Source organism: Chroicocephalus ridibundus, chromosome 7 (genome assembly GCF_963924245.1).
Source record: "Chroicocephalus ridibundus chromosome 7, bChrRid1.1, whole genome shotgun sequence".
Classification (NCBI taxonomy): Eukaryota; Metazoa; Chordata; class Aves; order Charadriiformes; family Laridae; genus Chroicocephalus; species Chroicocephalus ridibundus.
Genome location: NC_086290.1, coordinates 16,964,524 through 16,979,085, shown reverse-complemented (window position 1 = coordinate 16,979,085; position 14,562 = coordinate 16,964,524). Strand labels below are relative to the sequence as shown.

Sequence of the window (14,562 nt, the reverse complement as noted above, 5' to 3'; positions counted from 1 at the left end):
GTGGAGAGCCCCTGGAGGATCCTCCATGGAAACCCATGGAGGGTTTTTCCCTGCAGTGCCCTGCTCAGCTGAGGAACTCTTCACATGACGTGCAGAGGAGACCAAAACCATAGCAAGATGCTTAAAGGAGCCTGGATGATTCATGGAGAACAGGTCCATCTGCCGACTAATTAACAGCACGGTTAGATGCAACTGCTAATTCAAGAAGTCCCTGAAATACCAAGGCTGGGAAGATGGAAGCAGAGGTCCCTTCTCTATGGAGAAGACGCCTTTGTCCAAGCATCTGCCAAGGTCCCTGAGGTCCCTGCAATGGATAGGAGGGACCTTCCCTTGCAAAGCTGCTCCCCTGCTCAAGGAGAAGCTCTTGTGCAGCCTCTCAGCAGCTCATGAGCATCACGGCAGACAGGGCATTTGCACTGCCATCCTCTCTGTCCAGTAAAGGAGGACAAAAACACCCTTTTCCACCAAACCTAGCTGCTGTCAGGCAGGGAGATGGTCTCCACACACGTGCTGGCCAGACACCGACTCCAAGGCAGGGTTGCATTTTGCAGACCCACAAGGTACCACATGGGGAGCAGGAACACAGCAGGCCAGCAGACCAGTGACACCAGTTCCTCCCTTCTCATAGAACTGGGACCAGTAACAACAAAAGGCCCAACTCCCACTGCCGCTTGTTGGGCCCAGTGTTTACCACAGCCCCAGGACAAAAGCTGAACGGGCCCAAATTTGCGTGTGATGCATCAGGAAACGTGTGCTATGAACAGAAGGGAGCGGGGAGGGGGAAGATGACAGTTTTCTGGCATCCCATTTAATTTATTCCAACTTTATGCAGCTCAGCTTTTCCAAAAGAGAAAAAGAAAAACACAAAAGAAAAACTTCCTGATTCCTAAACAAACCAAAAAGTACAAATTGCAGATGAGAGCCAGCATGTGCAAGGTTTACATGAAAAAGCAGAACACCCTCGGATGTTAACAGAAAACAGGTAGCATCATTTGTACAGTTACTTGGCTTTGCATGCAGGTGTGTTTTCTTTCTCTCTCGCGTGCTCTCGCTCCCTCTCACACACAGCCACGTGCACACACCCCACTCCTGACTTTCCAAAGCGGGTCCTTTCCCCATCTCCTCCACTGCCACATCCAAACCCCTGCGAAGTCATGAGTGGCTTAATTTGCAGAGACCACCTGTGCCCTTCGCACTTGGGATCTGAAATGCGGGGCCAAGAAGGGGGGAAAAAAAAAGCAAGAAACCCCATTGCTCCCCTTCCTCCACAGCCTGTTGGGCTTTTTGCTTTTCCTTTTCCAGATCAAAGTCCCTGCATGACGGGGGATCAGCAGCGGGGACCCCAATGTGGTGTTTTTCCAGCACCACTTGGTGTTTCTGGGGTGTGCTGGCAGTCACCACAGGCTGGTCTCATCCCTGCAGGTCATGGTCATGGTCAGGTAGCTTTTGCCCCACCGTGCAGGCATAGGGTGCTCCCAGCCAGCACCCACACTCACCAAGGACTGCCCTTCCTCCACCCTATTCAACCTAACCCTGCAGAGGACCTGGGATCTGGAGGATGTTTGCTACTCAGAAGCATTTGCCAGAAATTGGGATGCTTTATTCCCCCCCTCCTGCTTGATTTCATTTAAGAAAAGCCCAAGATTTTTACTGTAAGGAGAGGATTTTTGCAATTGCTCTGCAAATGGTATTTGTATTAAAAAGGAGAGAAAAAAAAAAAGGAAGAAAATAATAAAATCTCCTTCCTTAGGCAATGGGGAAGTTATTTATTCTCAGCATCGGTGTGTTCTGTACAGAAAGAAATCAACAGGTGAAATAACAGCAGAGACACATCTCTCCTCAGAGTGGCATGCCCAGCGCAAAACCTCTCAGAGCGCCTGGAATTGCTTGGATTTAATCTATACAAATGTGTGTGTGGGCAGAGGGGTGCGTGTGTGTCAGGGCCTTTACAAAGCAAGATATATACCGTAATTTACTTACAAAAAAAAAAAAAAAAGAAAAAGTATGTGCTGAATAGCAGATGCTCACTCCAGTCCCAAACGAAAATGGAGGGACAAAGGCAGCTGCTTGGGAGTGCAGGTTTTAGATGGGTTTTTTCCTATCTAGAAACAAAGAAAGAATGAATGAGAGAGAGGGAAAGAGAGAGAGAGAGAGAGAGACACTCCCTGGCTTGTTATCCTAAATCTACACAGGCATCCTTCCACCCAGCCCCAGCACGTTCACTTTAGCTCCCTCAGCATAAGTTGATCCTAAGAAATACTGGGCAATAGCCCTTCAAATCCCCTGGAAAATCAAGCCTTTAGCTTTGCCTTCATCCAAAGGCCCCATCCTCCTGGACCAGCAGCTGGAGCCGGGTCCCTGTGGGGCTGGCTGAGCCCCAGCACTAGGAAGGGAAGCACCTAGGGGTGGGGTTTTTTTTGGAGGGGAACTGTCTCATCCTTGGCCCTTTCCCTTACTGATGCCTCCTTAGGGGATGCATCCCGACCACGTCAGCATGTTCCAGCTGGGAAGCCGGGGGCTTTCCTCCTTCCCTCCCTCCCACACCACATCCCATGCCAGGACCGATGGCCGGGCTGGGGCGCAGGGGACTGGCAGGACGCAAGAGGCAGGCGACACAGTATTTACAGTCTTTGGTCTTGGGGAAGGGAGGGAAAGAGGGGGAAAGGGTGGGTTGTTTCTTTTTCCTTTGTTTTTTGTCCCAGTCCCGCCCGTAGCAAGGGGTTTTGTCCCCTGGGATGTGTCGGGGAGCACAATGGTGCTCTGTGCTGGAGGGTGCGGGAAGATGCCACAAAGCAGCAGGGAGGGCAGGGCCGTGGAGCGAGGAGCAAAAAAGACCAGTTCTCTGGCTTACATTGGGTGAAAGACTATAGGAAAGCAGTCCCTTCTCCTTGCAACCCCCCCACCGCCCTTCCCCTCCCGTTATCCCTCCCCTCCCCAGGAGCCGGGCAGCAGGGGAAGGAGGGCAGCACGCAGGACCCAACCCCAGTCTCTTCCAGAGCCTAAAGAGACACGCTGAAACCCATGTAAAATCCAGCACTGGGGCCACGGCGAGCCGCCTCCAGCAAGCAGGATCACGTCCGTCTACTGGCTCCGCAGGGCATGTGCTCCCCGGTCCTCCTGCTCGTGGGCTGTGTAGAAGAGGTGGCACTCGGGGTCCCCGCGGATGGTGGGTGCGCCCTGGATCACCTTCCCGTGGATGGGGTCCACGCACCAGCACTCGCCACGCTGCCCGTTCACCGACATCTTGCACTGCATTAGAGAGGGACAGGGCAGGCATCAGCTGAGGAAATGGAGGGACAAAACCCCCTTCCCAGCCCCACCAGCCCACAGCCCGAACACAGGCAGAGCTGGGGTTTCTCCGGCAATTCGGCACTGGTTTGGATTCAGGCAAGATTCGGGGATGCTGCACCCAGATGCCACGGGGTCTGTGCTGCACCAGTGTCACTGCTCCAGCGGTCCAGGCTGAGGGCTGGACCTCTTCCCCCACGGGCTGTGCCAGGGACCAAAAAGCTGATTTTAATGAACCACAACGACAGTTGTCCCTGAGATGCATCACCCTCTATCAGCTGTGGATGAAAGCACCCACAGAGTCAAAAATCCCTGGGGGAAGAGAGATGAGACAGACTGACAGAGGGGCTGCATAAGCTTCACTTTGCTTGCAAATTAGGCTGAATAAACTAAATGTAGACTGGATATTAGGAAAAATTTCTACACCGAAAGGATTATCAAGCACTGGAACAGACTGCCCAGGGAAAGTGGTGGAATTGTCATCCCTGGAGGTATTTAAAAGATAGACGTGGTGTTTAGCAACATGGTTTAGTGATGTTTTTTGTCAGTGTTATGTTGATGGTTGGACTTGATGATCTGAAAGGTCCCTTCCAACCTAGACAATTCTATGATTCTATGATTTTAAATGTGAGAGCAAGGCCCCCATAGCCAGACCCAAACATGTTTCCAAACAGGGTCTCACTCTGTCCCAGCACAGAGGTAGGGACTGTGTGCATCTGGGCCCAGACTCTGCTCCCCTGGGTTAGAGAGAAGCTTCTCACCCTGATGGTTATCATCTATATCCTGCCCTGGCAGGGCTGCAGGCACTTTGAACCTGATGCTCATCCCTCCAGCCCCACCAGATACATCTCTGAATAGGAGACACAGAGGTTACTCCAGCAGGCTGGGCTCTGCATGCACACTGTAAAGCTGAATTCAAGCCATTTTTTGCATCTGGACTGAGGTCAAAATGCAGCCTTGTTCACGGGAATAAAAAGCATGAAAAGAGAGGGGGAAAAAAAGTCTCCCCAGGAGGAGAGCGCATCCAGGCACCCTCTGCCCGAGTGCTGGCCCACGGGAGGTGGGAGCAACTAGGAATGCCTTTATTGGCATCCCATTTCCAGAAAATGAAAAGGACCTGATGCTCAGCTCTGGAAACACAGATGGAGGGAAATAGGTATCGCTTCACATTTGCCTTGTTTTCCCTTAGCCAGGACAGGGTGGGGGGGGAGAAAAGAAAGCAATTTTTGTCCCCTCTCTTTTTTCTGCAGCAGTCACCAGTGTGTAACCCATCTGCAGGCTGACTTTTTTCTCAGGCACAAGGAGCAGCATAGACCGTCTTGTCTTTGGTAGCACACGATGCATCGCTGCATCGCCCAGGCTCGGTCCCCAGGCACAGCTCATCTCCTTACAGGGAATTTGCCAGCTCTGCTCCATGCACCCCTCCTACATGTGCCCATGCTGGGGGGTACAGACAGGCCCCAGGGCTCTTCAGGGGGAGGCGGCGGGTGAGGGTCCGGTGAGGACAGGGAGGAGAGAAGGGATGGAGGGAAATTATTTCAGAGCATCCTACTTTTTTTAATGCTTTTTTTGGTTTTTTAATGCTGCTGGATCAAGGGATAGAAGTAGCCCTGAGAAAAAGGCTTAACCCTGAAAACTGCAGGTTTTCTGGGGTTTCCTCCAAGGGCTTAGTTACACATAGCTGTATGGGGTGCTTGTATCCTGGTACTATTCACACGTGGCTGCCAGTCAACCCTGGACATCCTGGTGTTTTGCTGCCCAAGAGGTTTTTCCTGGCATTTTTTCCCCATGTCTCAGCTGCTGACACCTGCTGGTTTTGCACGAATGAAGCCAAGAAGTCAAAATTCAGACACACATTAAGTTGTCTGAATCCCTTTGGGTCCCATAAATACTTTCAGAAACATGCTGCCCCCCAACCCCCACCTCGCCTGGAAGGAATCTCTCCTGGAGCTGTGGGACCAGCCTCAATTTGTGGAGGAAAACCAGTAAAGTGCACCTTCCTGACCCCAGGAAAAGTGCCTTCTGCTTTGTCTGCAGGACGGGCCAGCATTCAGCCCCTCTCTGCTTTTCCCCTGTAGTGGGGCCCAGCCAGGACAAGACTTGGCTCAAAGCAGATGAAAATAGACCTGGACAGATAAGCAGCTCTGGCGGGGAAGAAGCAGCCCTGAGCTGCTGCATGTCCCCCTTGGCTGCGCATGGCGGGGATGTGCGTTGAGGGGCTGCTGCTGGGAACGCAGCCAGCCTTGGGGCTCTGGGTCTCCCCACTTGCCTGTTTGAGATTGTACAAGCCATGCTTGTCGCAGTTGGGGATGTGGAGGGAGTAGAGGTGTTCCAGGGGACCTCGCTCATCTGGCAGCCGCATAGTGGAGATGCGTTCCAGGACCTGATCCAGCTCCTGCTGACAAGGGGTCTGAAAAGAGCCAAGAAAGCAGAAAACAAACAAAACCATCAGGGCAACGGGATGACTCATAGTATCAACACTTTGGACAGCAGAAACACCAGTAAGAATGAACACCTGCGTGCACCTCCTCAGGACACAGGTTTGCCACTGGGCCCTGCTGCTGACTGCACCTGCAGGCACCCGAAGGCATGTCCACACATGCCGAGGTGGGGAGACATCCACATCTCTCCCATGTGCTTCATGTGGCCAAGAGCCAACATGACACCAGGTCACAGGCCCTGGAGGCACAGAGGAGGAGACGCCTCAGAGATGCTCCCATGGGTCCCACTGGTGGTGACAAGTGATGTGAAGCAGGACTAATTCAGACAGACTAGGAGGGTTTCCATGAACATAGCCCAGATCCTGCACCTGTGATGCAAGTTTTGGCCCAGAAGTGCAACTCAAAAGCATTTTGAGACCCCATGGATGTGGAGGGGAAGCCCCAGGAAAGAGAGCACCCAACAAAGCCGGTCTCTGGAGGCATCTCTTGCTCCACAGCAACCCCAAGCCAGGGCTCCCGGCCAAGGCAGCCTTGTTGAATTATGCCTGATGTGAGCCGGAGCGAGTCCACATCTCTCTGCTTTTGCAGTTGCTGGTTTTTTTTTCCAAAGGAGCAGCAGCAGTGTGGGAGCTCTCTAAGTTGATGGTACCTGCACCTTATTTTGAACCTCTGTTCCTTGGAGGGGGTGAGGACTCTTTTAAAGCCCCTTTCTGTCCCTGCACTCCCCAGATATAAATACTCAATATGTTTATACAGATATGTATTATGGACCTTTCGGGGTGGCTTTCCATCCCCATCCCATCTAGTTGCCTTGACCAAGCTGCCCACTAGAGGGAAACCACGGCCAAGGACTGGAGGGTAGAGAGACAGGGACGGGGAAGAAGGGGACAGGGAGGACTCCGGGCACTCTCCCTGCCATGTGACAGCCCCACAGCCCATCCTCGGGGGCTCTGGGCGCCCCCCTCAACCTGGACCGGGGCTGCCCTGCAGCAGGCAGACACCCTGCGACCCCCCAAATCCCCTTGGGCCATCCCTGGCACTTGCTTAGGGAAAAAGGGTGTGAGAAAGCCCGTCCGTGGGCAAAGGGCAGGCTCGCACCCCTGCGGAGGTAGGTGTCGAGCCAGCAGGACCCCCCTTCTCCGGCTCTGCTGTCAGGAGGTGAAGCTGCAACGAAAATAACACCTCCTTGCCAGCACATCAAAGTTCATCAGATGGTGTGTTCGGCCTCAACTTCAGGCCAAAACAAACGTTTTGCTTTCCCTTTTTTTCTCTCCCCCCTTTTTTCCTTTTTTCTTTCTTTTTTTTTTTTTCTTTTTAAGACCGTTTGTTACAAATGTCACTAAGGCTTTTGCATTCAGCATTTCCCTGGTGAGTCCGCAGTGGCCTCCATTAGCTCCCCATGAACCCCTGCCCTCTCACCCTGCCCGTCGACAGCCGCGACTTCTTCGAGTCCTCATGGTTGTGATGGGGCTTGCCGACTTTGCCCATCTGCCGCTGCTGCTCGTTCACCTTCTCCATCATGACCGCCAGCTCCTTCATGCCTGTCTTCACGGGCTTCCTCCCACCGGCTCCACTCAGGATCCCTGTGGTGCCATCCACGTGGTTCTCAGCAAGGATGCTCTCGGACCGGTCATCGCCATTATCTGCAGGAGACGGGGCAGACAAGGAAAGGGTCAAGCTCAACCAGGCACTCCCTCACGTGTTCATCCCGTCCTGGATCGCTTTCAAGCATGGCTGGTTACCAAGCCATAAAAATCCTTGCATGCAAAAATTTTAAATTGCATTAGCCCTTTCATCTGGAAGGTGAGAATAGATCCTTTCATTCTGGAGTTATTACCACACTAAAAGACAGTTTAGAGAGCAGGGGAAATCACTGCTGGAGAAGTTCTTTCTGGTTTTTCTTTGACCTTCTAAATTACTTCCCGAAGAATGTAATTTTCCCATCAGAAGTCCAGTTGGGTTAGGGATGCCAAGTGTACTTCGGCTCCAAAACTTAAAACCACAGTGATTAGTAACAATACCTTGAGTCCATCTATCATCCCCCAGAGTATCTCCAGGAATACTTACTCAATATTAATGTGCTAAAATAAATTCTCAGGCCTGCTTTCAAAAATGCCTTGCCTCTGTTTTATGGCCACCCTAATTTCCCTCGGAGATCCTGCCATTCCAGTGATCCTCCTTGCCGTATCGTCTTTCACGTCGTTTGTCATACAGTGCATTACTCATTTATCTTCTACCTACTTCTGCATTTGGCCACTTCTGCTGACCGTGAAACAGCCCCACATGTCCTGGGCCCAACTCTGCCACTGCTCCAAGCCACAAGACCCCCAGCTAGATCAGCCATTTCAAAATCAGATAGCAGAAATCTGGGGCTGAACACTGGACTTTTTCCACCTCCTCCACTCTCTGCTTTGTGCATTTTTGCAGTTCACTGGGTGCCTTTTCTAAGAGCAACCCTTGCCAAAGTAGGACACGATGGTTGCAATGGTTGCCTCAGTGCAATGAGGACAGATCTCAATTCCTCCTGCTTGCTCCAGAACCCCAGAAGGTGACAGCTGACCCCTCCTTGGTGCCTGGTCTGATCTGGCTGAGCAAGCACGTCTAACTGTATACGGATCTAACATTGAAGCTGGCCCTGCTTTAAGCAGGGGCTTGGACCAAGACCTCCAGAGGTTCTTTCCAGTCCAAATTATGATTCAACCCATGCACACACATCACCTCTCGCTGCAATAACCCAGGCTAAGTACGTCTCTGTGTACAGGAGCTCCTCAGCAGCTCCACAGGTCCCATACCAGTGACAGAGCACACCATTCTGGTACTACAGTGGTGACAAACATGAAGTGTCCTTTAGCACATGCCAAGGAGGAACTGTAGCACCCAGCCTCCCCACATCAGCATTCTCTCTGGCACCTCCAGTTGCAGCTTTCCAGCGCTCCAGAGTTCAGGCACGTATATAGAAGTAAAGAAATCACATCAAACTGTGCATGACAGAAGGCAAGCAATGCTTTAGCTCACGTAACAATGCTTAATTTATGTATCCCTCCTGCTTCTTGGAAGACCAAACACACAGAGCATTTAAAGATTTTTAACATTTCCTTTTTTCAGAAGCTGCATCGTGATGCTTTGTCAAAGCATAGCTCTACTGTCATGACAGAGAGTGAAAAATCATAATGGCAAGGGTTTTATTTCTGCCACAGCTTTCCAAGCTCTTTTCAGGTGTGACAACCCCAGGCTCAACACGGTAAACTGCAAGAAGAATTTTGTCTGAACTTACTCAGCAAATGCCTGCAGACTGATGGCAAGAGAACAGCCCAAGTGAGCTGGATCAAAGAGCCACCCCAGCCCAACACGCCATCCACAAGAGACCACCAGCAGCTGCTCGGGGACACACGTCGGAAGGACCACTCCCAGTCTGTACTGCGGACCAGCAGTAAAAGCACTTTCATGGCTGGAGGCTGCAACTGACCCAGAGGATTTAAAAGCCACCGACAGGCCCATCCCTCAATGGATTTGTCCAATATACTTTTGAACTTCCTCACCATTTTGGCCTCGGATCTCCCAATACTGGGACCATCCCACTTCCCAGAAATACTAAATGCATTTGGTCTGCAGGTTTTTAGCTGCTTAGGTAGCAACTGAAAAGCAAACACGGGGCAAAACCAAGCTGGCAAAGTCCATGACTTTCCTCAATACTGGTTCCAGATGAGAACTGGGACCAGGTTTGATAGCCAGATGCGCGAGCTCGAAGTCTGGGCTGCTGCCTGGCGATTGCTGTCTGGCTGTCATCCTAGGAGCCGGACAAGGAATATTTTGAGCAGGAATCTTCTGTTTATACACCAGTCTCCCCGTTAATTAGAAACACATAGTGAGAAGAGAGAAGGCCATGAGGCCGCCCTTCAGACAGGATCAAATGAAAAAGCACCGTGCAAGAGACGGGCAAGGCTGGCCAGGCTCTGATCCACAATGAGCTGCTTAGGAGGGTTTTAGCCTTCCAGTAGTCTTTTGTGCTCCTCTCCCTGGTGTCCCACCAAGCTGTCAACAGCAGAAGAACAAGCGCAGCAGCAGGGCAGCATCTCAGACACTTTGCAGTCCCCTGCTTCATTGAGAAAACCAGTGGTACAAACTGATGGAAAAGCAGCAAACTGGAAGCAGTGCCTTCCCCCATCGATTCTCACTCCCTCCTGCCTCCAACTAAAATATATAGACATCTGCCCAAATAAGCACTGCACTAGTAAATGAAGGCGAGCTGGTAAGCCTCTTGTCGGCTGATTCATTCACAAAACCTGCTTCTGATAATATTTTCGCTCATTTTTCTCACTTTCCAATGCTAACAAATGTCAGCCCAAAGAAAACCACCGAAGGGAGCAGAGTGTGCAAGCCCATGTGCATGAACACACCCAGGGGCAGGAGAGATTGGTCTTGGCTCCCCGGGCACCATCACAGGAGCAAGGCTGGAGCAGAGGCCAGGAAGGTCTAGCTGCTATCGACTGCAAGCTCTCCTCCCCAAGGCCGAGACAGCCACAGGGAGCCGTACCGTCGCCCTGACGCTGAGCTGGCTTGATCCACATGGGGCTGATGCCAGAGCCCCACCACAGCTTTTCCTCTCCCAAACCTGGTGCTGCTCTTAGGATGAGTTCTCCTGACTTGGGGCCTGCAGGGATGGCTCCATCCCTGGGGAAAGGGAGACAGGACAGATTAAGTTGGCCCCATGTGCAAAGCACCAGCATTTCCTTCACAGATGAGCTGCGCACACAGGAGCATCAGGTGTGACAGACCACATTTCAAAGAGCAAACGGGACAAGTAGCAATGACAAGAGTGAAGACATCAAGCCTCAAGAGTGAAGACATCAAGCTTCAAGGTTGGGAGAACACAGAGCACGCCATGAGCCAAGCAACGCCTTTTACGGCCAGATAATGCTTTTTAACACTGCCCAAAAGAAGCAAATTGGGCGTGCTTGCTTATGACTATCCATGAACCAATTAAGACACCCATCAACCCTACCGGCGTGGGATGGGCAGGTATGCAATTGCCTCAGATATACAACCCTAATCCGTTTGTCATCCTGGCAAACGCCCTTTTGCTGACCAATTTCAATTCACGCTAAATATATCTGTGAACGAAGTGGTGCCAAACTCCAAAACAATTAAGTTTTATAGTTCTTCCATTTTCCTATGGCATGTGGAAAACATCTCCTGTGCTATTTTGGATCAAAAGGTAGAGCACTTTGTGCAGGGTGGGACAAGTGTGGCAGGAATCAAAGCAGATAGCTGAAGTTCTCCTGAACACTGATGTGGAGCCCATGAAACACCTCTCTCCATGCCAAGAAAATGACTTCTTTATGGCCTTTTTCAAGGAAAAATCCCATTGGCTTCAATGGGGCGAGGACTTGGCTGAGGTGAAAGCGTGTTCAAATGGCCATCAGCTAACATCTGCACAGTCTCGCCAACAGTTTCAAAAGCGGCTACCAATTTCTAGCGCTGAAATTTTGGGGAATCTGGTTTGAGACCTCTAGGCACCTCCACTGAGACAGCTGAGGAACAGAGGGGCTTGAAAACAACCTGCCACCTCCAGAGCTACAATAAGAAAAAAGCACCACACAAAAAAAGGCAGCTGCCTGAAGTTAAAAATACATCTCTATCCCTTTGAAGAGCCCCGAAGCGTATCTGGGCTGCGGGACGGGATCAAGCCAGTAGCACTCACTTAGCACGAGAGGGCCAGCCTGTATCACGGGGAACACGCACCATGCCAAGGACCGCAGCCGCCCTCTCCAGCGCTGCTCTCTCTCGGCTCTTGTTTTCCTTTGACGACAGCTTTCCCGCAGGGTTTCACATGCTTATCTGTTCCAGGGTGTTTGCACAGTGTTTAAGTGCTGATTAAGGTCCCAGACTCACAGAAAGTTTCACCCAAGTGGCCTTCAACAACCTGCCCAGAGCCCCGCTAGACTCAGGTCCCGGCTGTGTCCCAGGCTGGACGGGGCTTACATCTCCCTCCTGCAGCAACCGCAGCCTCCGTGTGCCAGCACTTTTCCCTCTGAAGACATCAAAGTGCTTTGCAGTTCATTAATTACCCTGGAGAGAGAGGTGTTCATCCTGGGTTGCGCACGGTAAAAAACAAAGGCATGGAAAAAATTGTGAGCGTTGTCCAAAGGGCAGGGAATCGATGAGCAAACCCAGGAGCCTGCGCGCTCCTGCCCTGGCACCGCACCGTGCGCAGGAGCGAGAGCACTTGGGGCTGCGGGAATGCAGCATCCAGGGAGTGATTATTCACCCTGAGCAGCGTTGTGTGTCTGTCTAGCTTTTTTTTCTTTTCCTCCAGGATTTACAGCCTCTTGTGGCTGTAAGTTCTACCATTTCAGGACAAGTTAAGCCCCTGTTCTGGGCTTTGCTTGCCACTTTTTATTTTAAGGAGCAGAGCTGCCTGTCCCAGGCTGCCAGGAGCCCAGCACTTGTCCTTCGCAGCCTGAGAGAGCAGACAGAGCCTTTAAACCTGACCTTTAACATGCACAACAGCCATGGCCAGAGAACTTCTTGCAGAAAGGTGGGGATGGAGCAGACAAACACCGACCACAGCCCCGGTGACCTCTGCCTCATGAGTCTGCAAAGTATTTCTAGGAGAGCCCTGGGCAAAGGTTCAGGTGCAATAGCTCTGGTGTGGGTGTTGTTGACCTGGAGCTCAGATACCTCAGAAAACTTCTGCCAGCAGGGATTATACCAGCATTGCAATTTCCTCGCAGCAGGAGCTGCCAAGAACAAAGTCCCCCCCAGGCCCTCTGGCCCATCCTACCCCAAAAAGGGACCCAGAGTTTGCTGATTACGGCTGCCAAACTGCAAAGCGCTGAGCCAGGGCGCAGCATCCCTCAGCGCTCAGCTGGCGGCAGGGAGGAAACGCGGGGGACACCGGTATGGTACGTGGTCTGGCCCCAGGCACAATGAAGTCGCGCTACATGCAGCTCTCCAGAGGCAGACGAAACCAAAGCAGCCACTCAAATTTCACTCTTTGCACACACAAAAAAAAAAACAAGACCAAAAAAGAACGTGACTGGGAAATGCCACAGAGGGAGCACAAGCAATGGGTCCTGTAGAGGAGGTGGCGATGGGAGGAGAAGGGATGCAAAAGGATGCAGAGCAGAGAAGAAGCCCCCCTGCCCCAGGAGAACATCTCTCACAAAGGCCAACAGTGGATGCTCAGGGAAGGAGCACAAGAAAGGACACAATTACAGAGCAATCCCTCCCCAGCTCTCCTCCTGGCAATCAGCAGCTCAGGAGCCAAAGGCTGCATCTAGACTGGGTTTAATAGCCACTGACAGGCCTAACTGGGGAGGAATCATGCATGATCCCTTTCTGGATTCAACTACAGGGGTGCCCCCATACCTCTCCTGGTCCCCTCTCTCCAGCCCGCAGCCTGTTCTGCTTAGCCTCATCTGGTTCTGCACAGGCGACACGTGGATGTTTAAGCACTTGATTTGGTGGCAGAGGACGCACAGCCAGCATTCCTGGGCAGCCCAGGGGTGTCCGTGACACCCAGCTTTTGGGAGGGCTGGCAGGAAGGCTGGTCTCCCAAATCTCTCAGAACCGCCGGCTCCTACGAGACGCGCAGATGGAGATCAGCACAGAGCATCTCTCCATCTGCCAAGGAGCTCCTCAGGGCAGGTTCCCGGGATTCCCTGCCTGCCTGCGCTCCCCAGGGTTATTTCATCACACCAACTTGATCAGTAACAGCGAGGCAGTTGTACACCACAGCCAGAAAATTCCTGCATTGGTCTCCAAGAGCTTGTTTTACCTCTCTGATAAGCTGTCCACAAAACACCCAGATCCCCTGGGGCCAAAAGCCCTGGGGCTCTGCAAACACCCTTTATTTTGGCGTGAGATCTTTTCAGCCCATCTCTACCAGCAGGGAGGGCAGGACTGGGGAGGGAACGGCATGTTCTGGCCGGGGGGTTGCTTAGCAAGCTCCTCTCCCTGCCCTGAGCGGCTGGCACCGAGGGGTGATCCAAGGGGCACCCAGTGCCTTCCTTTGGCTCGGGCATCCCGCAGGAAATGGTTTATGCTCCTGCAAAGTGTCGGGGACATGAGTCGGAGCAGCGCAGCTTTCAGCAGTCTGCTTCGCTCTCTTTTCTCTGCCCATTCCTGGTGGCTGGAGAGAGCAACTTGCCCTCCTCCATCCACCTAGGTCCAGAGCCAGAGAAAAACCTACTACCCACTGCACAGCGCCCTACAGTTGTGCCTGTGCCCTTTGCACACAAACTCCTCTGGCACCCTGGAGCAAGCACAGAAGTGATACTGAAGTGGAGCTGATGTCAGATGAGGGAAGAGGGACAGAGATGTCCCTTCCCCTGGGCTTTACTTCAAATAGCCTTTTTTTTTTTTTAAATCATGTTTGTAGCCTGGTTTCCCAAGGATACAGGACTTGTGCAATCACACAGCCTGCCTCTATGTGTTTCTGCATGTGCATGTGTTTGCATGACTGCCTGTCTCCCTATTAGTCCTCCTCCTCCTCCACCTCCCAATATATCTACAAACACGTCAGCAAATGCCAGCTACATCTCAAACAGGAACAGAATTCTCAAAAATAGTAAGTTTCCACCATTTCATGGAAATGTGCAGCCAGGCTGAAGAGAGATAAAATAGCAGGGTTTGTTTTGTTAGCTTTCTTTCCAAACGATTCGACTGATGGGCTGCGTAGCATATCACCAGCCCACTCTGTGTGGGCCCAGCAGAGGACAAACCACCACTGGGGAAGGTCTGCTCCAGCCCTCCTCCTGCCAACAGCGAGCCTGCAAGTGGTGTTTGCGACATCCTGTTCCCTCCCGCGCCAGCCGCTCGCTGCCTGCCA

The 14,562-nt window shown here is 52.1% G+C and overlaps 1 protein-coding gene across 1 annotated transcript in view; it reads right to left on the bottom strand.

Moving 5' to 3' along the window:
* Window positions 1-786: 786 nt before the first annotated feature.
* IGFBP2 (insulin like growth factor binding protein 2) overlaps window positions 787-14,562 on the bottom strand; it is a 65,383-nt gene continuing 51,607 nt past the window's right edge. Inside the window, exons 2-4 of the mRNA XM_063341898.1 lie at window positions 7,149-7,372; window positions 5,558-5,698; window positions 787-3,249 (exon numbers count right to left, since the gene is read on the bottom strand). Coding sequence (XP_063197968.1) covers window positions 3,082-3,249; window positions 5,558-5,698; window positions 7,149-7,372 — 533 coding nt within the window. The 3' untranslated portion in view covers window positions 787-3,081. The remainder of the gene's footprint in view (window positions 3,250-5,557; window positions 5,699-7,148; window positions 7,373-14,562) is intronic.